Source organism: Podospora anserina, chromosome 6, assembly GCF_000226545.1.
Source record: "Podospora anserina S mat+ genomic DNA chromosome 6, supercontig 2".
NCBI lineage: Eukaryota > Fungi > Ascomycota > Sordariomycetes > Sordariales > Podosporaceae > Podospora > Podospora anserina.
This window is the reverse complement of record NW_001914857.1, coordinates 675,215-701,959: the sequence shown is the minus strand read 5'-3', so window position 1 is coordinate 701,959 and position 26,745 is coordinate 675,215. Positions and strand designations below refer to the sequence as shown.

General features: G+C 53.7%; 4 protein-coding genes across 4 annotated transcripts; 1 reads left to right on the top strand and 3 right to left on the bottom strand.

Annotated features, from left to right (window-relative positions):
- Window positions 1-43: 43 nt before the first annotated feature.
- Window positions 44-931, bottom strand: PODANS_6_5415 (uncharacterized protein; the record flags this gene model as incomplete). The annotated part of the gene is made up of 1 exon (XM_001910003.1): window positions 44-931. One exon carries the CDS (start codon window positions 929-931, stop codon window positions 44-46), a length of 888 nt encoding a protein of 295 aa, XP_001910038.1.
- A 1,223-nt stretch (window positions 932-2,154) lies between these two features.
- Window positions 2,155-4,944, bottom strand: PODANS_6_5410 (uncharacterized protein; the record flags this gene model as incomplete). Its single annotated transcript, XM_001910002.1, has 2 exons — window positions 2,155-4,735; window positions 4,814-4,944. 2 exons carry the CDS (start codon window positions 4,942-4,944, stop codon window positions 2,155-2,157), a joined length of 2,712 nt encoding a protein of 903 aa, XP_001910037.1.
- Window positions 4,945-8,928: 3,984 nt separating this feature from the next.
- PODANS_6_5400 (uncharacterized protein) lies at window positions 8,929-11,670 on the bottom strand (the record flags this gene model as incomplete). The annotated part of the gene is made up of 7 exons (XM_001910001.1): window positions 8,929-10,415; window positions 10,472-10,919; window positions 10,968-11,353; window positions 11,405-11,424; window positions 11,489-11,498; window positions 11,561-11,601; window positions 11,654-11,670. The coding sequence occupies 7 exons, from the start codon at window positions 11,668-11,670 to the stop codon at window positions 8,929-8,931; spliced, it is 2,409 nt and encodes an 802-aa protein (XP_001910036.1).
- Window positions 11,671-23,538: 11,868 nt separating this feature from the next.
- Window positions 23,539-24,873, top strand: PODANS_6_5390 (uncharacterized protein; the record flags this gene model as incomplete). Its single annotated transcript, XM_001910000.1, has 2 exons — window positions 23,539-24,557; window positions 24,621-24,873. The coding sequence occupies 2 exons, from the start codon at window positions 23,539-23,541 to the stop codon at window positions 24,871-24,873; spliced, it is 1,272 nt and encodes a 423-aa protein (XP_001910035.1).
- Window positions 24,874-26,745: the final 1,872 nt, after the last annotated feature.

Genomic DNA, 26,745 nt, shown 5'->3' with positions numbered 1-26,745 from the left:
GATGCCTTCCATCCCACACTCCCTCAATTCTTTCTCATCGACTTCACAACGGCGCAATCCGGCTCCTCTTGCTCATTCCAACCCTATACCCCGCCGGCTTGATCGGAGTCCCCCCAGCAACCACCTTTTCCTCCTTCACCTTCTTCACCTCCACCTTCGTCTCCTTGACCACCTTCTTCACCTCCACCTTCGTCTCCTTGACCACCTTCTTCACCTCCACCTTCGTCTCCTTCTTCTCCTCAGCCACCTCTTCTTGCTCCTCTACCAGTTTCTTCTCCCCCCACTCCCCATCATCACCTTCCCCATCCTCCTCAGAATCAACAACCACCTCCTTCTTCTTCCTACCCCCTTTCCCCTTCCTAGCAGGAGTCTTCTTCCCCTTTGTCTGAGTGTTCGCAGGCACCTCCGCCAACGGCTCCCTCACCTCCTCAACACCCTCCTTCTCCACCTCAATAACAACATGCTGTGTCCTGGCCACCGTATCCGCCTTCTTTGGCCGACCTCTCCGTTTCTTGACAGGCGCTTGCTCCTCCACCACGGGCTCAGGCTCGACAGCCTCAGGTGCAGCCTCACCCTCCATATCCGGCAATGGGGCCACCTGCCCCTCTGAAGCAGTAGCTTCCGCGTTAGGGTGGTAGAGCTCACTAAGCTCTACATCCGGTGCTGCCTCCTCCGGCAGGGGTACAGGCTCCTTCTTTTTCCGGCCGCGTTTCTTCTTTGGTTGTGGTTCCGGTTCAGCTTGAGGGATGACTTCCGTCGAGATATCCTCAGAAACATGGCTCTGGTCGTTTTCAGCTCCAAAGTCACCATCCTCTTCGTCCTCAATGATGCGCCTCTTTTTGGTTTTGCGGCCCGAAGCAGTCGAGGTGGGAGGCTCCATGTCCGTTTTACCCCTGGCCTTTCTCTTGCTGCCGGTCCAAGGAGGCGCCATGTCGTTCAACACATCCGGTGATGACTGTCACACTAGTCAGCCCCCACATCTCAGCACCAACCACCGTCCACACACATACCTGATACCTTGCCGGCGTGTCAATCTCCCCCCCACCACTACCAACACCACCACCAACAGACGAACCAACACCACCCATAGACGAGATGTCCCTCCTGTCCGAACTCCCAATCCTACTCGGCGTAGTATAAGCAATAGTACTCAACGTCCCCCGCTCGAGCTCTGCCCCTCCCCGTGCGGCAGCGTCGGCAATGTCCCTCCCATCACCTCACTCGTAGACGAATTTGGGCAACGACACGGCCACATGCTGCTCCTTCTGACTGGCCGTCATCTCACTCGTGGCGACATACATCCCCACCCCCCCCACAAGCGCAACAGGGCTGGCAGCCGCACCAAGACTGCGTCTTGTCCTTTTCGCGGCCGGAGTCGACTCTGGAAAGGCATACGGATCCTCCTCCTCTTTCCCAACACCAACCCCAACCTGCACGCGCTTCCTCGCCGACCGACGCGAACCCGGCTCAGCGGTTGGGGGGAGGGAACTCCCCGGAAAGTCCCACACGTCTGTTTTTCGCGGGGTGGTTGAATCGACAACCGCATCGTTGGTTTTGGCCTTTGCACGGCCAGTGGCTTTCCGCGTAGAAGGAGGCATTTCTGTTGCTGTTGCTGTTGTCGCAGCCGCTGGTTGTTCCAGATCAAAAGCGATATACTGCCCCTCATACACCCTCTCAAAAAAAGACGAATCGGTCGAGAGGGCGGTGGTGCTGATATTTGTGGCAGCAACGTTGTTTATGGCGGCGCTTGTTGCAGGTGGCGCTGCTGCCTGCTGTTCGACAGCTGCATCAGGAGGGACTAGGGTTTCGCCATATTCTTCTTGGTCGTCGTCAAAGCCATCGCCGTCGTCTTCCGAGTCGAGGATTTCTCGGGGGGCCATTTTTTTATTTTACTTTTTGGTGTCGTTGTTTTGGGATGGTTGATTGAACGCGGTGCAGCTTGGTTTAGATAGTGGCTTGCCTGCTGCTTGCTTGCTGCGGGGATGCAGAAAGGTGGGACGAAAACACGTCGGGATACACGCGCTGTCACGGGTTGCCAAGAAAGGTACGTACCTATTACACTTGCACAACACCAAGCCGAAAGATCACAAAACAGAACGCAATGTTCAAAAGCAGTGATATAAAAGCCTAATCTCAAGCATAAAGCCTAATAATTCACTCAACCTCCTCAATCCTCACCCTCCCCACCTTCTCCTCGCCCACAGCCGGATTCACCCTCTCAACCGGATTCACCACCAACCCCCTCAGCATCCCCATCCCTTTATCCTCCTCCCCATTCCCGACCAACCTCCTAACCCCCCAAGCCTCCAAACTTTCCACCACATCTCCTGCCTGCCTCCTCACCAGCCCATCCCCATCCGTATCCTTAACCCACCCAAGCGTCCTCATCAAATCCTCCCTTGCCCTCTCCCCAAACCCAAACCCAAACCCAAACCCCTCCCCAACCCTATCCAACGCCCTCACAAACTCATTCACCATCATCACCGCCCCCCTCCTCAAAATCCCCCCCTCCACCCCCCTCTCCACCTGCAAAATACTAACCGCCAGCTCAACCGCCAAATTAACAACCCTAACCCCCATGCCCCTTACATTAACCTCCATCCCCATCCCCAAAACCCCCAAAGCCGAAGCCCTGACCCTGATATCCTCACTCCCCCTCTTCGACTCCCACCCCTCAACAATCCTTTCCAAAATCTCATTCCTCGCCTTCTCCTCCGGCGTCGTCGGGTCACTAAAGTCAGGCACCTCACCCCCCCAGGCATCAGCCGCTTCCTTATTTTTCCTCTCCTGCACCTTGGCCTCCCTCGCCTGCCTAGCTTCAGTTTTGGGCCTGTGAGCTCTCCGGCCGGCGACGGAGAGTAGACCATCGCCTACACGTTGCGCGAGATCACCGGTAAAAGTCTCCCCTAGACGTTCGATGACCTGTGACAACGCCTCAGCGAACCGCTGCCGGGCATCGACAGAGTAAGTCTCCTTAGCGTCAATGAACTGGTCAAGCAAATCGTTCGTCACAGCTCTGGGGTGGGAGCCTGCGAGGAGGGTGTAGAGTTTGATGATGCGGAGGTAGATGTACTCGTCGCTGTCCGAGATGAGGGATGACAGCAGGACTAGAATACCTGGGATGTCGAGGACGGGGGAGTGCGAGGTTATGAGGGTGCCGATTAGATGCAGGCCTTCAGACCTTACCGGGGGGGGGGAGTCAGGGGCGGTGATGTAGGAAATGGCGAGGCTGTACGTTTTGCGGTCTTCGATTTGGCGGTCTGCCGGGGCAGGTGGGAGGAGAGACTCGGATGGGTCGTCGATCTGGTCTCGGTAGAGGAGTAGGAGGCCGAGGTTGTTGGCTGTTTTCCCGACGTCGGTGCGGGATTTGGAGAGCTTGTCGAGAGAGGTCTCGATAAGGGACAAAGTGTCAGGGTTGACCCGGGATTTTTGGAAGCCGGGGACTGTGACGATCATGTTGAGAAGGCTCAGGGCTACGCCTGTTACCTCATCATCATTGTGGTCCTCGTCGGATGCGGCGGCAGAGCTCGCCAATATCTCGCTGACCAGGTCGAGGATGGCCCGAGGTTGCGTGGCGAGCTTGTTTGGGACTTTCTCCATCATGGATTGGAGGGTCTTGATCTCAATGAGCTGCTCCAAGGGGTCTCGAGTTTCCTCAGACTCTTCCTTGATGAGAACACTTCCGTCTCTTGACTGCCGTGCTGCCTTGAACCATCGTTTCAGGAGCTCAAGGAAAGCGCCGATGATGTCGGCATCCGACATGGTCGTTGTGATCAAGTCAAGCAAGGTGGTGATCTTAGTCTCGATGTCCTCCATGGTGACTTGAGGGACTGTTGGGGCGCCGCCAATGAAAAAAGCGCGAGGTTTTCTTTCCACAATGTCGATCTCATGCTTGCCTGTCTCTTTGTAGACCCATTCAGGACTCTGTCGGTTGTATCCTCCAACATACCCAAGATTTCTTATCAGGTAAAGCACGAGTTCTGGAGAGGGGGCAAGCTTCAGGTATATCTTTAGTAATTCTGAAGCCGGACCGCAGACCTTGTCCGAGAGCTCTGAGCTGGCTCTGTTCCATGTAGAGAGTGTCCACAAGGACGGCAGCAATGGCGACAGCAAGCGTTTGGCCAAGCCCTGGTTTGGGTGTGAAACAACTAACGACCTGAGCCGGCGCAGAGCAGTGACGAGATCCTGGTATTCCACAAGAACTCTCTCTTTGCTGAGGTCAACAATCTCGTCGTCATCCTCGGTACTTGGTGGCTGAGCATTCGGCGGAGGCTTGATGGCATAGAGCAAAGGCTCAGCGAGGCATTTCCAGCCTGCAGTTCCTGGAGCTCCAGACGCCTTGCGTCCCAGAATCCCAAAGCCAATGATGTAGGACGCCGTTCTCGTGAGTTCCGGGCCCTCGTCTCCATCGAGCAGTACCAAGAGCTGTGGCGCAATGCTTGAGTACCATATTTCGGGCGTGACCGAGGAAGAAGAAATCGAAAGCAGTTTACTGGCCATCTCTAGGGCCTCGTGGGTGATGTTCGCGCCTCTCTTCTGGGGAACAGCCGCCTCCGACACTCTTACCGTGCTGGAGGGGTGAACAGCAAAGACGAACTCCATGGTGGCCCTGACGCCGTCCGGACGGAGGGGGATCAGGGTCAAAGCTTCCATCAGCTTTGGGCGTAGCCATGCTGGTGCGTGACCGGGTCTAACCAGAATATTGAGGGCAGCTATGAGGTTGAAGGTCTTTATCCTGGGACAATTGTCAGATCAAGGCCTTGCTCAAGAGAATTCATTGGGCTATCCTTGCCTCTGAATCGCATCATCCCACTCCTTCCTTCCTTCCACACGGGATGATTCGGGGACGTCTGGGGAAAATGCCTTGGATCCAATGTCCAGAATAAACTGCATCAGCTTCTGGCGGGCATTGTTTCTCTTTTGCTCGGTAGCTGCTGGATCCATGGCGGGTCTTTTCGATGATGTCAGAGGCGATGTGATGGCAGAAATCTGATATCAGACCAAGCGTCGCTCCGAGGGAAACAAATGGAAGACTTCTACCAGTTTATATTGAAATCGTCAAGCCTAGATGCTCGCCCCCTCAAGCAGTGAGTATTTCACTGAGTGCCTTCCGGCCGGTGTGGTTGGTAGTGGTCTGCTTACTGGGCAAGAGCCCATGACGTCGCGAAGCTTCTGAGCTGTTTGCAGCCAAGGTGGGTCTGATGGTCTGTGCACTCGACGCGGTGTTCGGCATTTGAACGCGTCTTCTTCACTTGACTTGCACCCTTCCCCTCCAAACATCCAATACCAACATCACCAATCGCCTCACAATGTCCGAAAGGAACCGCCTTCGACCAAAACATATCGATTCAATGACCTCGTCAGAGACGCAGCATCTGACAATCCAACATCGAGATATACAGCCTCAACAAACAGCCCTGGCATCACTGTATCGGCCGGACCAAGCTCTTTCACCACTCTACAAACGCACGGCGCCTCCTCCACAGTTCTCCGACTCTGGTTTTCCGCAAGGAATGCTCCTCCGGGGCCACCTCACTGGGTTCTGGACTGTCGGCAGTACGTCGCAGCTTCGATCCTGTATCAGGAACCTCCAAGCCTGCCGCGCAGGGATTACTGCGGCCATCGCTTTGGCGTCAGTCCCGCGAGGTGAATCAGCTTCGGAACTTAACCCTAAGTTTTTATTTGGTCAACAAGTCTTGCGCTTCAACAGTCATTCAAACCGTCTTCTAAGCCTGCGCTCTCTGACGTGAAGTCGGTCGCTGAAAAGCGATGCGGATGCACCTGATAGGGGCAATGCGGGCCGACCGGCGGGGCGATCTTCCAGACACCTTTTGGTGGGCGACGTCAGTTCCTATGAGTCCACATGGTAAGGGCCTCGATATGAGGTCGCTCGTCAGGAACTTGGCTCTGGGGTATTTTGGCTCTGGTCACGATGGATGTTCTGGTTTGGTGTCCAGCTGCTTGGCGGGTGTGGGGACTGCCTTGTCGGCTTCGGCCAGCATGCTCTTTTGGTTGCTGTGCAGCTTCGAAGTGAGAGGGAGAGCGCAGTCTGGCTTCGTACGGTCATCTACATTGGGGTTTCACATCTTCTCGTCCGCAACTCACCTCGCCGGAATCATCGCAAGATGAGCGAGGGCTGTTGGACTACATACGGAGACCCCAATGATGACATTTCCGCCAGACTATCACGCTCTCGGTACCCTCGATCTTCATCTTCTCTCTGCATGCGTACGAACCCACCCAAGACAGCCCGACCCCCAGGACCACGTTGCGGCAGATCTGCTCGGCGTGTCTGTGAACTTCATAGTATCCGACTAGGCGCATTAACTCGCCCTCGTACGGCTTTGTCCTACGTCCGGCGACGACGCCAAACAACCGTGTCTTTGACGCAACCTTCCTTCGACTGTGTGTCCTGAAAAGGGCATATCGGTTGGAGACGACAGCGCGGTTTTTAAGGATGTCTTTTGTCCGCGCGTTAATGCCCTCCTTAGCCCGCCACTTATGGTACTGGATGGAGAGGAATCAAAAACTAGTCCCTGTTGGCAGTGCGATACACACGGAAAGAGCTTGTCCGGTTCGGTCTTGGGTATTCGGGTTCCTGCGAGTTTTGGCTGCCGATTTTGACATTTGCTGCATCGATGACGACGAGGTTCGGCTGCTGGATTGATTTGCGGAGATCTGGGTACTCTTTTTGTGAGGGTGTGGTGTCTGGGAGGTGGCCGGTCAACTGGTTTGGACTGAATGCTTCGAACTTGGGGGTCTTGGTTGAAGGGTGGGTGGAGGGAGAGGGGATCAGTTGCCGGGACCCATCTAGAGTTGGAGTCAAAGTTTCGTACTTGTCTGGTCTCTGGTTTCTTCTTTCTTTGCTTGTCTGGATCCTTGGTTTCTCGGGGAAGGGCTGCTGGTGTTCTTGGTTGGCTGGCAAGATGTGGCTTATCTTTGGAACAGGGACAACCTCGAAAGAGGTGGTCCTGGTCGTCCTCCCCGCTGAAAAGTTGGGAGGGCGGCCCCTCGGAGACGAGGATAAGTTTTTCTTCCATTTCACTGTTTGTATGTTGCTAACTTGCCAACAGGAAGCTCGGATGGCTCTGCTCATGCTGATGAACAAACCACCAACACCGCATCTATGGAGATGTAAACACACACAGGCTCCCGCTCTTCCACAACAAGTCTACTAATGTAACAAACTTGCCGACACAGCTTTCCCTATCCTCCGACGCCGATTATCATGAGGTCCCGATGATGATGATGATGATGATGATGATGATGATGGATTACTGCACATGCACGGGGTTCTTCTCTTGCGACATGTCCGTCAACCACCAGTGCACTTTCTGCCAAAATCTTCAACACACACCGTGTTCCCTGATACCAGACCTTACTTCAGACCTTACCTACCAGGTATCAACTTAAACAATCAAGACTTTTTATTCATTACCAACCATTCCACTTTTGAATCCTAATGTCGCTTCATTGAAGCATAAACCACCCCTCAACCAACAACCTGCCTTTCATATGCCACCAACACTGATATGCATCTCAACCTTCCCAACTAGGACTCACCTTTCGAGCTGTCAAGTCCATGCACCGTTATCTCATCACAGCACTTCTTGCAGCAGGGAAAATAAGATGTGGCTGCCACGAGTTTACCACGAGTTGTATGCATGTTTGTGGTGGGGGACGCCATGTTCCTGCATGGTCCAATAGCTTTCCAAGTTTTGCAAGCTGCGAGCCTTGTTAAGGAGAAATAATACGAGGACTGTGAGCATGACAAGCGTCACCGTTTCTCATGCTGCCCCACGAGGTAGTGGTTGCTGTTAGGGGTGTGCCAAAGCAAGTGTAGATACCACTCATTGAAACGGTATTCAGAATCCGAGTGATCGGAGTTACCGAATGACTCGAACAAGGGAAACTTGCTCAAGCACCGTTGGGGGGATGATGGACAGGTGTATCTCTAACGACCATCACCATCACGACATCATCTCCAACAAGCACAAGGAAGTCAGCCTTGCCGTCACCGCCACCATGCCCACCCGATCCATGCCCACCGATCCCCTTCCGCAAGCCACCATCTTCAAGATCACTCTAGGGTATCAAAGAAGGATTCTTGCGCGCGGGGGGAAGGGTGCATCAAAGAGTTGGGGGTGTCATCACTAATGCACCGAAGCACGCTAGAACACACTCAATAAAACGTCGGGATATCTTCCTTTTTGGTTCCTCCACCCTTCCAGAAGGGTTGGCTTGCATCTCATCCTTCATTGGAGCTGTGATGGCCCATGAAGGTGGTATTGCATGCTGGTGACTTCCCACCCTCCGAGGCGAGAAAGCCTTGCGTACCTACCTACCTACCTACCTTAAGGTACCCGTGCCGCAAACGGTTTTGCCTTGGACGCGACAGTTCGCAGTCAAGGGTGATCTTTCGATGGGAGAGAGCAAGAAAGAATGTGTGAGGTCTAAAAGGTGGGATTTACCCGGATACCACCCACCTCACCCACTCGAGCAAGCTGACGAGCCTACCACCGCACAACCTGCATATTCGGTGAGTTGAACGAGCGGGAAAAAACTGATGGCACACACCATCGGCAACCCCGAATCGTGGAAACCCACAATCACATCATGGCCTGGAACTTTGGTCTTGGACTCAGAGTCTCTTGCCTGCTACCTAGGAGATAGACTGCTCATGCGGTAGACAAAATACCTAACAGAGACAGCAACGTGGAATCATGGCATTCAAAGCCAGCCCCAAGGCCCTTCGACTATCGGTCAAGGGCTTCCAACCATCATTCAAGGCCTACTAACCATCGTTAATAGCCTCGGCCAACGTAGCAGTCTCTATTTTTCTCCCCACGACATATATTGATTGATGATACTATGTGTTACAAATAACTACCGATTATCTAACAACCCAAGCGCGTGTGAAGTCAGCGACTACGGATCCAACGCCATCAACTCAGCCTCATCATCCTCATCCATCTCGTAATCACTATCCGGCCTCTCCCTCGCAGAAATAAACTGTTGCGCCTGTTGCGCCTGCTGCTGTTGATTCACCCTCTTCTCCTCCGTAGCCTGCAACTCCCTAATCAACTCCTCCTGCATCTTCCTCTGATGCTGCTTGAGCTGTTCAAGCGTCCAGATACTGATACCTTCCTGGTCTTCAGTTCGGAAAGGTTGGGCAATCATCTTGAAAAACCTCCTCGCGTTACTAACCGCCATATCCGTACTCAGATTAGTATCCGCACCAAGCAGCGCCTGATGGATCCACTTGGGCAGCTGCTGAATCTTTGACTTGAACCTCCTATCCGCAAGCACCATGACGCCGTAGTCGTCCTTGCCGCGGATAACCCTCCCCAAGCACTGGGCAGCATGCCTCATCGCGTCAAAAGAGAGAAAATCATTCTCCCTGATGCGGTACGTCTCCCTCAAAAACTCCAACCGCGCTTTCAGGATGCGCGACTCGGTGTACTGAAACGGAACACCGATGTTGATGACAGTACGGCCAAACTCCTTGTCAAAATCAACGCCCTCCGACACCTTCCCTCTCGCGACGCACAAAAACACCGCCCCCCGCCCGTTCTTGCACGCGGTGCGGTACGTCTCGAGCGCCAGCGCCGTCTCCTGCGCGTCGGGCGTCTCGACGAGGATGAGCTTGTACTTCCACACTTCGTCCAACACGCCCATGCCCTGCCACATGGAAATGAGCGATTCGAGGTACAAGTAGCTCGGGGTGAACAAGACGATTCCGTCAGGTGTGATCTTTGCAAACTCCACGAGTAGACTGCCGTAGTTTCGAACGACACTAGGTTCGTTCCGGACCTGGAAGCCCGTTGAGATTGTGGCTTGGTCGCTTCCCCGCGTGACAATCATGGGCAGGAATGATCTCCTTGCCAGGGTCATGGAATATGACTCTTGCACCACCGTCTCAAAGTTGAGCATCTTGGGGTACATCTCGAGTGGCGAGATGGTACCAGAGGTGATGATGACCGAGCTGAACCGGTCAAATACCGGCTTGATGGCGATGGCAGCGTCCAGGCAGGTGAAGTGGAGCACCGGGTTGGGCACCTCAGCTGTGTCTGATTCGTAGGGCTCTAGGATCAGGAGGAAACCCTTCTCGTAGGTCGCTACCAGGGTTGCAAAGGTGGCCACCTCTTGCAGGGGTTGGTAGTCTTCGATTCTGGTCAGCTCCAGCGTCCTCACCAGGGACGTGAGTCGCTCGGCGCAGAATCGGAGCGGCTTCTTCTCGATAAAAGTGTACTCCTTCAGATGGGCCAGAAAAGAAGGGGGGGTCTCTGAGATGACCTGCCGGACTTTCATGCGGGTCTTGAGGTACTCGATGAATCTCCTCAGAAATGCAACAAAGTGCTCGGCTCGTCTGATGTTACCTGGCACTGCTTCTTTGAGAAGGTCTTCTGGAAGGGCTAAGGCAAAAATTAGCACACCTGTCCCCGATGGCCCCTTGCGAAAATACACCTACTAGGATTCGCCATGAACGAGTCCTCTTCGCGAGTTTCATCGTCGCCCCTGAGACCCTCAACCAACTTCTCATACTCGTCTTGCAGCTTTTGCTGATCAGAGTCTCGCATTTCATTGATCCTGTTCTCTAGAAACTGGGCTCCCCTGGTAGCCCTCCGTAGAGATTCCTCAGTGATGTCAGTGCTGAGTGATTCGATGCAGACGTTGTCGATGTTGTGAGCCTCGTCAAAGACAACGATGCAGTCCTTGGAGAAGTCTTTGGAAACACGCTCGGCAATCTTTGGGTCGAGCAGATAGTGGTAGCTGTAAATCACCACGTTGCACTGGCTCATCATCCTCCGCGCGGTGAAGTAGGGGCATTGCGTGTGTTTCTGGCCGTATCTGAGCAGGCCATCGAGAGACCAAACACCGTTGGGTATGAGATTGTGCGGTTCAAGGTTGTCGAGGTTCTGCCAGGTATTAGCCAGGTATCTTGACCCAGGATCCGAAATGCCTACATCGTGATAAACGCAGACGTCTACATCTTCGCCCTTCCTCTTCTTCTCCTGAATGAAGCCGGCTGTCAAGCTGCGGCAGCGGGCATCGACAACACTACCGCTCTTTTCTCGTTTCACGTCTGGGTGCAGACATAGATTCTTTCTGGACGTTAGACCCATGGCCCGGAAATCCTCTTCATGCCCCAGTCTCTCGGCTCGAAACTTCATCAGGGCCTTGAGTTCTACCAGAGCCTTTTCGATCTCGGACATGGTACGGGAGCAGTAGATGAGCGGTCGCTTCTCTTGTGACGACATCTGATAGGCCACAATGAGGGAGAGCAGGGTGACAGTTTTCCCTGTGCCCGAAGGCATTTCCAAAACGCAGTTTCCGCCGGCATCGAGCGTTTCTGTCTTGTGTTAGGGATTGCTCATATGACGGGTAGCTTGAGGAGACCCACTCTTCAAATCGACCATGTAGCTGTGCCATGGCATTTGAGTATCAGCAAAAAAGATCACCGCTTAGACCCCAAAAGAATACGTACGCATATTGTTCTGTGGAAAGGTTAGCAACACATGCAGCAGGAGGTTCAGTGTTCAGGGTAGTGCGGGCTTACCTGGATAGATTCGGGGGTATGGGAAGAGGACCCGAAGGTCACTTGGTCATGTTAATTTGCTTTCCCGGGACAAACACATCAGGTACTGCTTACTCGATGAAGAACTCCATTTTGAAGATCTACTGATGGTTTTGGATGCAATCGAATACCTGATGAAGAGTGCAGGAAATGTGATGCAATGCTCAAACGGTCGTCGATGTAACGACTCGTAAACTCGGGCTGTCTATGGCTGCAGTGTGCTGTCAAAAAGCAATCACCGAATTACCCAGTGCTGTGAATGTTTAATGTTGCCTCTGGCCCATCAGATGTCGGTAAACCGTTTTCCTTTTCCCGGAACGCCTGCCAAAACCGTAAAACTCAAAGCCAATCTCGCCGTTGTCGTCGTTGAATACCTATCGATGTCAGGAAATCACGTGGACTCGCTGCCTGGTGGCGACGCGAAGTGAACTGAAGACGCGAGCAAGGTCAGTGCTTCGCAGTGGTCAAAGCTTCGGTGAGACCAGCCGCTCTCAGCCACTCACCGAGGTGAGCAATCAAGGCCCAGGGCAACAGTGGGGCGGGAAGTGCCGTCCCAGCACCTGGTGGGCATCCCGTGGTGGCCGCGCAACAAATGCAAGCGCTTGGTCGTCAAGGTTCCTCGACTCTGGAACCGCATCAAGTGAACCACATCACCTCCTCTCTCGGCTCAACCGTCTTTCCATCACACACAAGAGAAATCCCTCGTCATGCAGACTCCAAAACCGCCCTTGCTTGACAGCGGTTTAGGTGAAACGCTTTGACGACTGCCTTTCTGCCCGCTTCTACTGATGAGACCATCACCAACTGCCTCTCTCGAGATGGAAAATGGATGGACGGCAATTCCGATCAGTCTCGTTTTCGGTCCCGGTCCCGCCCAACCACAACGCTCTTGAATGCATTGCGACATTGGCGGCAGTCTCCTGGCTTCTTCGTCGGAAGTTTTCGAAGCCTCCCACGACGACTGGCCCATCAGCACTGTGACTGTGCCTGCAGTAGCGATAATTCGCAACCAGGAACCGGACAAGCCACTGGTCCATTCCCCCCGCAGCCCTGGCTCGTCTGTCGGGTCGGTCTTGTGACGTCTATCAAACCCAACTGAGCTGCTCACCTCATCGTTCTTCTCTCTGGGGACATATTCGGCCGACCATCAAGTCGAGAGCAGACGAGCGGCGTTGAAGACCGGCTATCGGTGGGGAAGCAAGTCTAATCAGGAAGCCCGGAGATGACGTCGGGACATCATCTTCGATTATCGATTTCTGTGCCCTGTCGCGCCGTTCATGGTGATCTTGGTCGCCAGCGGATACTCCACGTGCTCTTTGCAGAGAAGCGCCGCCCGCCTACGCAGCGAACCAAAGCAAAGCAGCAGTCCGCATGCCAGACCCCGGGCCTCGCGGATAAGGTCGCAGTGGTGGGTTGGTCTTGGTTGACATCCAGACTCCGCGTCTCTTCCTTCTTGTTCCTTGTTGACTCCAGCCCAGGCTCTTTCATGATCAGCTCCCTGGACTTGATCTAAACTAAGTTCAGAACTCCGAGTCCTGCCTCTCTGATGCGATGATGTGTGAGTGGGGGTTATACTGGATTCGATTCTGGATCATGACGGACCTCTGAACTCGAAACACTTGGGGAACTGTTTTTAGAAGCACGGGCTTATTAGATGGCTGGATTCGGATGTTCTCTCTGCACACTCAGCTATCTTGATCATCTAGAGCTAACGGTGGGTTCTTCTCTTTGGAGGAAGGGGGAATGATCGGATGTTTCAAAACATGCCGAGTTGCGTAAGGTAAGGCAGTAAGTGTGGCCGTTCCTGATCCTGAACAACCAGGCTCGAACAATGTTCACACACGCCCCCCCTCTTCCTTCCTCTCCTTGCTAAGTACGACATTCCCGCCGCTTCTCCCCGCTCTCACACCATCGCCTTGCCCGCCAACAGACACGCCGCGAATCTGTTCACGCCTCCCTCCCGCGCTGTCGTCACATTGGCTCTGCTGTAATCCACACCCAGATTTCTATCTCCAGTTGTATCGGACCATGATCCTAGACAGGGCCGGGCTAACGGTGGCCGGCGGCAACTTTTCTCAGCTTTTTCTCTGAAAGGTTTCACCCACTAGCACCACGCAAGAAGGCGGCACGGAACTGCATGGAAACCTTCCAGAAGGACTGGACAGAATGGGAGGAGGCAGGGGTGCGGGCGGCTGGGGAGGGTATGATAGCTGTGAACGGCGACCCCGCGTCCGTTATTGTCGTTGTTGTTGTCGTCGGCGGTACCAAGGCCGTGATTGTTGATGTTGAAGCTGCAAGTTTCAATATCCGATATCGAACCCCCCCACCCCACGCAACGTCCACCGCAAGATAGATAGATCGATGTACAAGGAAGTGATCCTACTACGACAATATAGCTACAAGTAGTACGCAAGCGGAAGGTAAAAAGCTCAACTTTTGATATAGTGGGCAAGGCTTTTTTCGGTCTTACTCAGAAGAAGTTCCTGTTGCTGGCGATCTACAGAGCCTGTCTGCCCTATGCTGTGTTCAGCTTTAGGCTGCTTTCTCTCAAACCAAACCCGCGAATCCAAGCAGCAGAAGGGCCGCGGCCGCCGAGAGCATCATCCGCTTAAGTCAGGTGGGTGGCTTGGGGAGGGGGGGGAGAAACAGCCGCGGACAAGCGCCTGTTGGTGCGGGGAAGTGTGAGGTGTTGCTGCTGCGCCCCTCTATGTTCCCCTCACCGTTCCTCACCTTGCTTTCCCACCACGTGCTGAATAAAACGGAACAGAAGATCTTGCTTTTTCTCTCTCTCTCTCTCTCGTTTATCTACCCTATGCCGGTTGGGCTGTGAAGGTTGGGGGAGGGGAGGGGGGGTGTGAGACTTTCCTGCTTGCTCAGATCTTCGATGCTGTCACTACTCACCCTAGCTTCAGGCACCTGAATAAGAATCATGTGGCTGTGGGTTTTCCCGCTGGGCTGTGCAAAGAACCTACATGCTCGTGTGTGATGCAATGGCGGGAAGAACCTGAAACATGAAACATTTTCCTTGCTGCTCCTATAGCATGTGTGTTCAAGAGCCTCAAGTTGCACTTTTGGGGTGGTTGGGGGTTAGTTGGTGGTGGTGATTTCGGCCGAGATGGGTACAACATCACGGTTCGACACCGAGCCTTAACTACACCGAACATTCATCCTCAGGCATAGGAGGACCACATGGATCGACACTTGCTTTCTGCACTCTAATCAAGCCTGCAGCGTAAGTGATTTGGAATTCTTGATATCGACAAGAGCAGTTTTTGGCTTTTCGTTATCAATTCTTCAGACCAGAATGGGGGCCAAAGAGTTCAGTAAGAGATAGGTACATGGAAGGAGGTCCGAAATAGCAAACCCCCTTCCCTCCCCCCCCCCAAAAAAAAAACACCACGTTGAATGCAAGAAGCATAGCTCTGTCACATTGTCACTTGCAAAGCCATTCGGTGCAATGCCTTCTTTGATGATAGCGTCGGCTTTCTCTTGATGTAGTTATGCAGCACCTAGCACTATCAAGAGTTGGGGGCCAAAGGAAGCTGGCGGAAGTGGACCTACAGTAGAGTTAACCGTGACCTTGGCCGCAGCAGTCAGGTACGCAATAATGGATCCTTTTCTCTTGCAATCCTTCCCGTCCCGCTGCTGCTGCTGCTGCTGCTGCTGCGTATAGCGTGCAACGGCACTAGTTTCCTTGCTCACGGCGTGGTGGAAACTGGTGATGAATGATACAAGTCAGATCATAGACAGTATCAACAGCCGAGTCTAGTCCAAGGCAGCCAGTTTTCTGGACCTATCCACCACCACCAAGCAGTAGCGGTATGACAACAGCCCGGCGAGGTGTGTTATGTACAGAATGTTTTAGGGCTGAGTGGCGACCATATGGCCGGGGCACACAGCACTCGCATACTGCAGCCCACAATTATCAAAACTGCAGACGGGCAGGACCTATCTACCTTGGGTACATCACCTTCAGTCAACCTTCCATCCTGAAAGTGCCATACTTGCAACGAGGTAGGTGAATGCCACAACATGAGCCCCTTTCCCCCCCGTGTGAGGTTACACTGTCTACCTTACCTCCCAAAAACACCGCCTACACTACACACCTATGCTTTACGATATACGATCTCTTGTCTCTCCTTCGCCCGTAGGGTATGTTGTATCTCCAACAACCCACCCCAGTTGGGGTGGGGGCCAAGAAATCTCCACACCTAACAAGCCGCGGCACCGGTGAAAAACAACAGCGTAGCATCGTTCAAAACCAGACAGCAGGGATAAAATAAAAGCGAGTGAGAAAGTTTAACGAGCTCGCCAATCAGAAAATTGGATTTTTATATTTTTATTTTTTCTGGTGCGCAAGGCTGCTGCTGCTGCTGGGGGACTTTTAGAGCGTGGCTTGCGAGTGCTCGGTTTTGAGTGGATACCTTACATGCCATAAGAGGGGGTGGGATTAGGAGGTTTGGGATGGGAGTTTGTTGGACGACGACGTATGGATGGGCTACAGATATACGATTTGAATGTCACCGTTGCGGGTGGTGTTTGCGACGGGGGTTGAGGTAGCTGTCGGTTTTTTTTTGGGGGGGGGGAGGGGGGGGAAGGGGTAGGGTGTTGTTGCTGGAGGAAAATGAGTATTGACTGATGGTGAGATGCAAGTCATCGGGTTCGAACTGGCAACAATGATGGTGGTGGTGGTGGTGGTGGTGGGTGGTGGTGGTGCGGAAGGAAGGAATAACGCAATCATGGGTCAATCTGAGATTTGATGAGAGAATGTGTGTGTGTGTACGATCTGTGGTTTGGGGTTCACACACAAATCCAACATCCACCAAACACACGCGCTCTTCTTGTTTCCCAATCTGTAAAATCGTGATGATCTCAATGAATGAACCACCCCACCCGCCTCCGTCCCTGGCTCATTGTCGGCGTCCAATAATTGTCTGGTAGCAATGCAAGAGTTGCCATCTCTGTCCATCCGATGAGAGAGCAATATGAAATGAGAGATTGAATCCTACTCGTGCGACCATTGCCTTGGGTCAAGCAGTCCGAGGTCAAGGTCAAAGCCAAGAATGAACTTGCATCATGTATGTACATTCAAAGCTGCAGTCAGTGTGTGTTTCAAGACGCGATTTTTGGGGACTTGTCAACTATATTCAGCCACAAGTCAATTTGAGGCAGATCAACTCAATCTGTGAGGATTTTACTCTTCACAGAATCAGCACTTTTGCTGCCCCCCTTCCCCCCCCCGCATCAAATCCCGTTTCGGACGTTCGCAACAAATTGGTGATGTGCTGTTGGTTCAGGGTTGCATTTTGGAGCTTGTATCCCAAAAATATCTCGGCATCTGATTCGAGGGCGCCTATTTCTGGTCTTGGCTTCGTGGCTCGTGCTTCTCAAATGTCTGTGCTTCAAGTTGATTGACTGTGATGCACCCTTGCTGGGTTGGCTGGGTGAACAACCCCCACCGTTCGTCTTGGTGTGTGTCCTACTCCAACAAAGACCACCACACACACGCCCCCTCTTGCAGATTTTTGGAGAACACAAGCACTCCCAAGAGAAGTTGAGAGCATTGCTCGTTTTAGGAAAAGTGAATGGTACCCCATATGACCTCAGAAGCAAGAAACCTCTCAGCCCTAAATCAAGCCTGCATATGCAAGCAAACCTGAAGCAGTCATTCGGAATAGGAATATGCTGCTGCTTGGACTTTTCTGTTGACCACCACGTTTAGCGCGCTGAATTTATGGGAAATGCCGTGATTCTTTAGCCGTTGCGTAATCGGCTCTCGGTTCAGTCACATCATCACGAACGGTTGTTGGCGATGGCTAGTGGTGGTGTGTGCCACACCTTTGCGCTTGTCATTTCCTTCCCAGATCAAGATTAGATGCTGCGCTTGCTCCGCTTTCATCCGCGCTTGAATTGGCTCGCTTCTTTTTCATCTTCACCCAGGTTCCCCGTACCTTGCCACAAGACTGCCGGCGAGGGAACGCCGCATTAGCCGTTCTTTGCCTTGCGGGATGGCTGTGCTTGTTGTTTCTGTGGTTCGATCTGCCTGGGCCCTGGAAGCTCGGATGCATTCCACCAGCTGGACTTGGGACGAAGATGAAACCAGGAACCAGAGACACAGGATTGGTGATGGCGCCGGTGCTGATTCTGATGCTGATGCTGGTGGAGAAGGCTGAGGGTAAACCGACGATGGTGTATCGCTGCACTGCACCTCACCTCACCTCAGATGTCAGGTTGTTAGCGTCTGTCGTCTCACCGTGGGGGACCAGTATCGCCAGATCATCATTCTCTTGTTGCTGACGGTAACTCCGAAAACACTGTTTCGAGATATCGGACCTGGTGTAATAATTCATCTCCTGACTGTTCTCCGAATGCTCACCTTTACTCGGTCACACGACTCCACCGAAACGGTGTCTTTTCTCGAATGGGCCTAGTGAGGGTGACAAGACGGGACTGTTCGCCTCAGCTGTCATCCCGAATATCTTCGAAATCTCCGTTTCGGACGTTTCTTCGCAACCCTGAGTGTTTTGCTTAGCTAAAGCATCACGACAAGTGCTGATCTCACCAACGAAGGCCAGCCTTGGCCCAGCCCGGTTCTGCCCAATCGAGGTCTTGTGTCACGGCTACCATTTTCCCAAATGGTGGTCAGACATGTCTTGGTCCCTTACTCAGGTTGTCCCAGCTGTCTGGCTTTCCCGTCGTTCGCCGGTATCGAAAGGAGACATCCGACAGAGAACCAACAAGCCAGTCAGCAGCCTGCCAGACTCGATCAAAAGCCACAACTGGCACTAGTGAAGATGGTCATTTGTGACGGCGATATCGTCCTGCTGCTTGTCAGTTGAATACGGAAACCCTCCCAACCGTCGTAGTTCGTAACCGCATCCTGTTTGGTATCCCCTCTTATCGTCTTGGTCTGCGCAGCGTTGCGTCCGCGCTTCTAGACCAACCGGAGAATCCTTCGATTGCGACGGGACGTTTCTCTCCCGAGTCGCATTGAACCAACCGGCCGCACCTGGGCAAATCCGGAAATCCTGCCTGCCGGTTGCCACAGGGAGGAGAGTGCCGTCGAACGTGTTGTAGGATTTAGAGTGCTGAGGCACCGCGTGGCCCAATGGATATTGTCACGAGGGATGAGAAGAGAGCAGCGATATCGAACCTGAACCTGATGGCAGAAAACGGGAAGAGCTAATGGTGTAAGTGTGCCAACGGTATGTAAGGGCATTCAACTGCCAGTAACCCTAGTGCTAGTAGCGCAATTTCACCATCATCCTGGCCCCCAAACTTGTATCTGGCTCTTTTAGTCAATGCTCACCAAGCGTAAGCGCAAATGCCTCAATGAGCATCAGGCCATATTCCACTTTGAATGCTTAGAATGCGGTTGGTCATGCTGCTTGGGTAGGTTGGTCCAGGCGCCGTAAACCGGGGAAGCGGGGCGTGGAGATCGGTGGGCCTTTGCTTTCCCTATCTCGAAGATCTTCACAGGGGTTGCCTGTCGTCGTCAATGTCTTATTCATCCTCCGCAAACTAGACAAGGTCAGATGTCGTGATTCTTGTCTTTGACACCTGGAAGCAAGCCGAGGTGTGAGATGGTGGCGGCTTTTTACTCAGCTGCAACGCCGTCCACCATCATCATTGCAAAAACAAAGTCTCCATCTTGATGATGCCCTCCGTAAACCACCACAAGCCACCGATCACTAGCTCGCTGCAAGGTTCCACGGGAGCCGGGGGAAGCACCGACCTTGATGGCCCTGCCAAGACACTTCCGGTTGTGCCGCGTCGGCGTTCTCGGGGCCCTTCCCAATTGGAGACAGCGGGAACGCCCGTCACGCTGACGGTCCGACTGTCTCTCACCGGCCTATACGATGGAATCACACATGGCAACGAGACCCCTCCACTGCCCTCGTACAATACATGCTCGTAGAGCTGTTTGGCTCCGCGATGCAGTTGTTGATTCCAGAAAGCCCCCTGCATCATGTGCTATGCGCTCGCATGTCTGTCTGTCTGCTTCTCTCAAAGCTTTCTCTCCTGGCTCGTCCGGTTAAGCAAGTCATCGGAGGAGGGCTTGGAGGATTCGAATTGTTTCAAAGACCGAGTGTTCTTGCATAAAAGACCACCCAATTTTGGATATCCAACCACGCACAGCCAAAAGGCTCTGGAATCCTTCCACGGCAAAGGTACTGCAGCTCGTGGTCTTCTCTGGGCGACCACTCAGCAGCGGCCGTCCTCCACACCACGGTGCTGGTCTCTGCTCCCCGAGATCTTGGCGGTCTCGGCGCGCCCATGGCATCACCTTGATTTGCGATGCTCCCCTGGCTTTCTCGACGGGAGTCAAGCCTGCAGCGCCGCAACGACGCTTACAAACTGTACAGAAGAATGCCGTGTTTCAGATCCACCATCAGGCCTAGCAATCCTGCTTTTTCGTTTCCCTTCTTCCCCTCCCCCACGTTTAACATACACAGAGATGGGCCACGTCCGTGGCTGAGCCGGCAAACCTCATTAACGAAACCCACGGTTTGCCTGGAAGCGGGTTGTTCGTGATGGCATTATCCGGCATTCCGCCATGGGAGACAACAGCTGGCGTCAGGTAGGTGTGCGGGGCAGGGTGAATTGATGCGCGGAAAAGGGTGATATGCGTAAAACCACAACGCTGTAATTTCCAAGTCGGTGGGTTTTTTCCCCATCTTTTTGGGCACCCACCTGGCACATGCATGGGCTTTCGGCAGGGCAACGGTCACCTTTACTCCGTACCCATCAGTCCGGTCGTTGACTCTTGGACTGGACCCCAAAAAGGACTCATGAGCAAGAAGCTGACGCGTGTGACCATCCAGAAACGGCGACGACAGGCGAGACAGCAGCAAAACGGAGCCATGTCGTCGTGCAGCACACACTGAGAGAACAGAAAGGCTCACCGATACCGTATCGCTGGAATTCAAGGCTCGCATTGGAAGGCTCGTAAGATGACGCAGGCCGGTGCTACCCTCTGCTGCAGTCCTGACAGAGAGAATTGTTGTTGCCTGGCTCGCCTGGAGACTTTACTGGGCTGTGATGGAGGGTGGGGCAGCGCTGCATCGCATCTCTCGGATCGACTGTCTGCCCGGTAATTCATGGGAATTTTGACAAAGTCGGACGAGATAAGACAGGCGATGGAGAGACGCCATGCGCATGTGCTGTTACCATAAGCCTGGCTGCCGTACTACCTTTAGAATATCCTGCGTCGAATAGACATGTCTCCAGACTCACCGCCGCGGGGTGGCATTTCGGCAGCGGGAGCACCCATTGTTTCCGCTGGCGAACGAACGGCGCTGGGAGATCCAATGTCGGATATCACGACATCGCAGATATAGTAGAGAGCGCTGTTTATTACTGGCTGTTAGTTATTAGGGCACATCTCGCTGGGCTGTGTACGGGGCTGCTACGGACCTACTGGCATCAGGCAATTTTAGTAGGGATAGAGACGATACACATCACAGCACTCACATTGTGGCTCGTACGCACGGCCCAATCACAGCCTCGCGTTCGGACGGGTACGCAGCCGATCCACTCGTTTCCCCAGGCCCCGATCTCTCACTGCGCCTTACAGATGTCGATTTCCACTCGGCAGCCGTCCGACCGTTCGTCCCGCTGCTGCTTCTACCCATCGACACTGACACTCCATGACATGCTTCCTCACAGCATGATTTTATTTTATTATTCAGTCACCGAGCTACGAATTCAGAAATCAGAGCGCGAAAGAGCGGATATCAGTGGGTCGCAAACCACGCAATCCCGCAAGGTCCTCCACTTCCTAGCCTTAATTATTACAAGGGCCATCGCCTAACCTAGACCTGATCAAGTTTGGGGGCCGGCATATGGCCGATTATCCGTTTTCTCACCACACTCTTGGCTGACCGTTTTGTTCTTCAAATCTATCTGCACCGTCTTTTTGATCCCATTGGTCTGCTCACGGCTCTCACTCGCTGCTCACTGCTCGCTGCTCACTGCATTTGCATCATCACAGATTATCAAAAGTCCTTTTGGACCATGAGAGCCCCGACGGGCTTTTTGGTGTTCGGCGTCCACTGTCCATCCCCGAATCCTTCGCTGGCCTGGCTTTACTCCATGGGGGCGAGTTTGCGCCGAAGAAGAAGAAGAAGAAGAAGAAGAAGAGGATAACGCTATCACGGTATCACCACCACCAACTCAACTACCGTCCAACAGCAGCAATAGCTCCAAATGCCGGGGGGGCCGTAAAGTCATGTTGGTTCCAGGTCCCAAAAGGTCCCATCATGAAGTTTGGTTGCAATTCGCAGAGCAATCGCGCTCCGTTTGTCTGCCGGCCACTCAGAGGCTCCCCAGCGCGCAAAAAACAGGCGCAAGCGCTTGAGACATCTACTACAGCCACGGTACTTGGAACCACTGAAGAAATTACACCTGCAGCACCGTACCGACCCCGTGTCTGCACTGCACGGGCTGCGTGGTCTGGGTGCAACCAACCGCGCCCACCTGGCCCTCTCCCGTCCCCTCGACCCCTTCTCTTGGGTCGCCGACTCTCCCGTCCTTCAGCAAAGACAGAGTTGCTCCCCGGATTCCGCGCCCTCGATCTCCACGGCGATGTCTTGTTGCCGTGACCATGCCGCTCTGTCCGCCAACTCTGCGAGCATGTCAGTGCATGTCTACACAAGCAGGTCTGGGGAAAACCATACAGACAGCCAGCCCGGCATGATTCGGGACCGTCTCGACCTCGGCCTTTACGCAGCAGCAAAGTAGCACTGTGAAGATGGCATGGCTGTTCCCCCCTCGCTCCCGAGGGCGTTGGCGCGGTCTCCCGCTTCCCCGTCCCGGTCGCCGAGTGGTCTGGCAGGGAACGCTCGCACCAACAGCTTGCCAAAAAGCAACTCTTGCCCGCCTGCTCCGGTGTGACTGCCAACAGCCCTGTCGATGGCCCCCGCAGGAGAGCCAAAACGTTCCCCACCCCAGAGCTGGAAACGGGGTTCCAACAGCTCAAACGAGGTGCCTGTTGTCTGCAGGTCGAGTGTCTGCTCATCACCTTATCCTGGCCGCTACGCTACTTTTAGACTCCCTGTGACCCTTGATACGCAGACGTTCCCAAACCGGTGTAGCGTTGCTATTTTTCCATGTCACCACCTCTCTTCTTCCCGAGTTGGGACCTGCCCCTCCCACACCTCACAGTCGACAGCCCCTGGACAGAGTTGCCCTGCCACACCCAACATCTAGCACAATGGCCTGTTCAGTCAGATCTTGCCCTTTCCGGCTGGTGCCCGCCAGCCTTGTTCCCCATGTCACTTTTGTCTCTTTTGCGAGCAGGGGGTGCTCGTTGGACCTGAACCCACCCCCAAAATCCTTCTCTCTCTCCTACCCCAAGGACGCCCCCCCCCCCCAAGTCTCTGTCGTGCGTCTCTCGAGGCACACCCCCCCTTGACCCCTGGTCAGGTTCAGCACCATGAAGAGAACCCGCACATCTTCAACGAGAAGCGCGTCTGGACGAACATGGGCACGCTCTTTTATTAGCCAGGCAGGCAACCTTGTTCTTCCGCATTTGCAAATGTTATAAGATACCCTGGTTGTCTGCCTCGTCCAGACACACCCAGCTTTTGCTCCCACAGCCTGCCTCAGATTTATGGAATAGCATCTCAACAAGTGAAGAGCCTTCTTGTTCATGCTTTGCCTGTTCGCACGCACCTGAAAGTGGTCTCGCGAATCAAGACCTGTGCCCTTCTCGGTCTTTCCCTATATCTGGCCTGCCTCCCCCTCCTACTCGATTCAGTACCTCGACGTGTTTGAACACCAATCGGACTCGAGAACGTCTGACTGGGCGAGCATCCCCTGGCCGCTTCCAACAAACATCGTCATCCTTCTTACCCCCCCTATCTTACTCACAGGTGCTGTGCACACACGCACCAACCACCACCACCACCACCTACCTCAATAAATAGACCCAAGGCACCCAGCCTCAACCACCAACCATGGATCTCACACCGCCTGCTCTCACCAGGTCGCCATCCACCCCAGCGCACACCTACTGCCCTTCAGAGAGGTCCTCGCTCGACTACCCATCACCTGGACTTGAGCAACAGTACAAGATCTCGTCGTTATATGGGGAGCCGTCCTGCGCCGTGACCCCTCCCATGGACACTGACAACTCACTGCCACCACTCGACTCGATGAGCCAATCTTGGGACAACACCGTCATCCACCATCCCATGTCTTCTGCCTCCAGCATGCCTAGCATCCTCTCCTCAGAGTATGAGAGCTTCAACAGCTACTCATACGGCCACGACGTCTACCACTCCCACCCTAGCCACGCCCACTCGATCCACTCGTCGACTCCTCCACCGACTGGCTCTGCCCCCCGATCACCTGCCATCCAGCCCAGGTCCATGCCTTACACTCCCGCCACTTCCGTGCCCGGCTCCATGACACCCCGGGTCAAGATGGAGGGCACCCCTTCCGAGTACGGCCACATGGAGGCGTCCCAGTACCCATCACCCCGATCCGTTCACACCTCGTTCCCTTCGGACAACGGTCCCTACACGGGCAGCTCAGCCGGCTATCTTTCCGACAGCGGATCCTCGGCCACCTGGCACAAGCCCGACTACCACCCAGTAGAGCCAGACCAGTTCTACCCGGGGGCGGCCAGCGGGCCACAGGCCTCGAGCTTCATGTACGACGCCAAGCGACAGTTCCGGGTCCAGCGGCCACGAAGGGCGCCCCGCCGGCTGACGACCAAGGAGGAGGCCAACTTTGTCTGCGAGGTCAAGGGGTGCGGCAAGATGTTCAGCCGCAGCTACAACTTCAAAGCGCACATGGAGACGCACGACGAGAAGAGGGAGTATCCCTTCCCCTGCCAGGTGACAGACTGCAACAAGAAGTTTGTGCGCAAGACGGATCTCCAGCGCCACCACCAGAGCGTGCACATGAAGGAGCGGAACCACAAGTGCGATTACTGCTCGAGGATGTTTGCCAGGAAGGATACCCTTAGGAGGTTGGTTTCCCTTTGACTTTTACCTCCCTTCAAAAAACAATAGCTAACTGTAGTTTCGAACAGACACATGGAAGACGGCTGCTCCAAGCGTTTTGACATTGGGACTCTGGACCTCCGGGCGGAGAGCTTTGATCCGAGCAGCATGCATCACAACCGGGGGATGGGACCCGCCATGGGGCACATGATCCCGCCACCGGGGGGGTTGCCGCCCATGGCTATCCCTCCGCTGTGCAGCACTTCTGTTTTGGGGTCGATGCAGCCGGCGATGAGGAGGGATGAGCATCACCACTCTCAGGTTCATCCTTGGGGGAGGTGATTGAACTCGCTCGACACTTTCTTATATTTTATATCTTATGCTTCAGGATTGTATTTGTGATGGAATTATATTAGATACCAAAGGCGCCTCGGGATTTGGGAAGCTGGGTGGTGGTTGGTGGCATTTTGTGTTCTTTTTTTACTCCTTTCCTTTGTCTCGCGAGTTGAGTTTTTTTTGGAGCGCGACTTGTACGAATAATGTATCTCATAAGAACATGGGGTTGGGATTTTGGGAGGGGAAATGTTTAGAACATTACTGGGAGGAGGAATGCTTTGTACTACTTCACGGTGGTTTTTTTTTTTTGGGAAAGCAAACAAGGGGATTATCTGTTGACATCTGTTACGTCTTTTTGGTCATCTTGCAATTGTTTCCTTTTTGTCATTTGTATGAGTGTATATATGCTTGGGTGGAAAGATTTGTCTTTTTTTCAAGAGCTATAGCATGGAGGGAGATAGAAAGAGGAGAAGCCGAGAATTGGACGGCAGTGAGAATTGAAGTGCACCAAACTGATTTGCCTCTTGTTGTTGGTGATGAGTGATGGGGTTAAAGTGCCCTTGCTTAAACGCCGAGTTGAGATCGGCACTAACATGATCATATGACAGTTGGGTTAGTTGGAGCCGGTGGGTTTCGGGGAGCGAAAAGCAAAGTAAACATCATCCCAAGGAAAGGGAAGGGCTGCGGCGCAGGTTTGGGCTCGGGATGCGGGTTGTTTGCGCAATACCTACCGCGAATGCGGTTCGGGGCTGGGGGATCACTCGACCTCGATTATCACGCTCACAACGGTGTTGAGTGAAGGACCTAAGGACCAACGAGCTGATCCGGGGTACCCGTGTGAAGGGACTTGAGCAGAGAGGACTGAACACGATGCCGAGGGTTCCTTAAGGTAGGTAAGTAGGCAGTCAGTTCGTATTATTGGTGATGGTAGGGGAGGAATACCACACTGGAGGAATTGCCGGCAAGGCGACAACAGCGAGCTGAACCTATGTAGTGCAGGCTTTTTATGCCTTGGGCGGTCTGATGGTTGGGGTATGGGGTGGGATTCTGGGTTCGGGCTTGTTGTTACCTTGAGCAAGTAGCTATGGAGGGGGTTCTCTGGGTGGGAAAGTCCTTGGGAAAGAAAGGGCATCGACTTGTAGATTGATTGATTGATTGATTTGATGGAGGATCCTTTCCTCCCCTCCCGTCTCGATATGTCTTGCATATCCGCTCACCACTCACCGTAACCATCATCCATACCAATCACCACCCCAACAGCACCCTAACAACACCATCCATCGGCCGCCTACATCTCACTCATCCCCTTACATCCCCCAAATGAAACCGAAACTCTCCATACAGGTAGGGATCCAACACTCACCCATCTATCATGTCAAGAACCGTTGGAGGGCGGATACTGGGGGCGGGAGTACCCACCACCACCAACAACAATAACAACAACAACCTCCGATGACAGCTCGGGGCTGGCAAGATTCGGAAGAAGCAAAGGACCTAAAATCTTACCCTCCCACACCCACACAGCCAATTACACTGCAGAAGAACATCTCTAATTTTTGGTGGGGTTAGGACGGCCGCGTTTATGGGCCAGTCACCGATTCCGTTACTGTACCCTAGCCTGTCCGTTCCAAGCCCTATGGTGGCCATTTATTCCCGCCTTGGCTTGCCTATCGTAGGTCCCTCAGCAGTACAGGATAGAACGGAGGGGGAAATAAGGAACCTGGAGATAGGTAGGTCCGGCTGGGCAGCTGCAGCTAGGACCACGGGTGCTCGCTCGTCTGACAATGGCGCTCATGATTGCGGGAAGGTAATATAGACAGGGCTGGTTTTTTTTTTTGGTTTTTGTTTTTTGGAGGGGGTGAGGTGAGACCTGCTTGC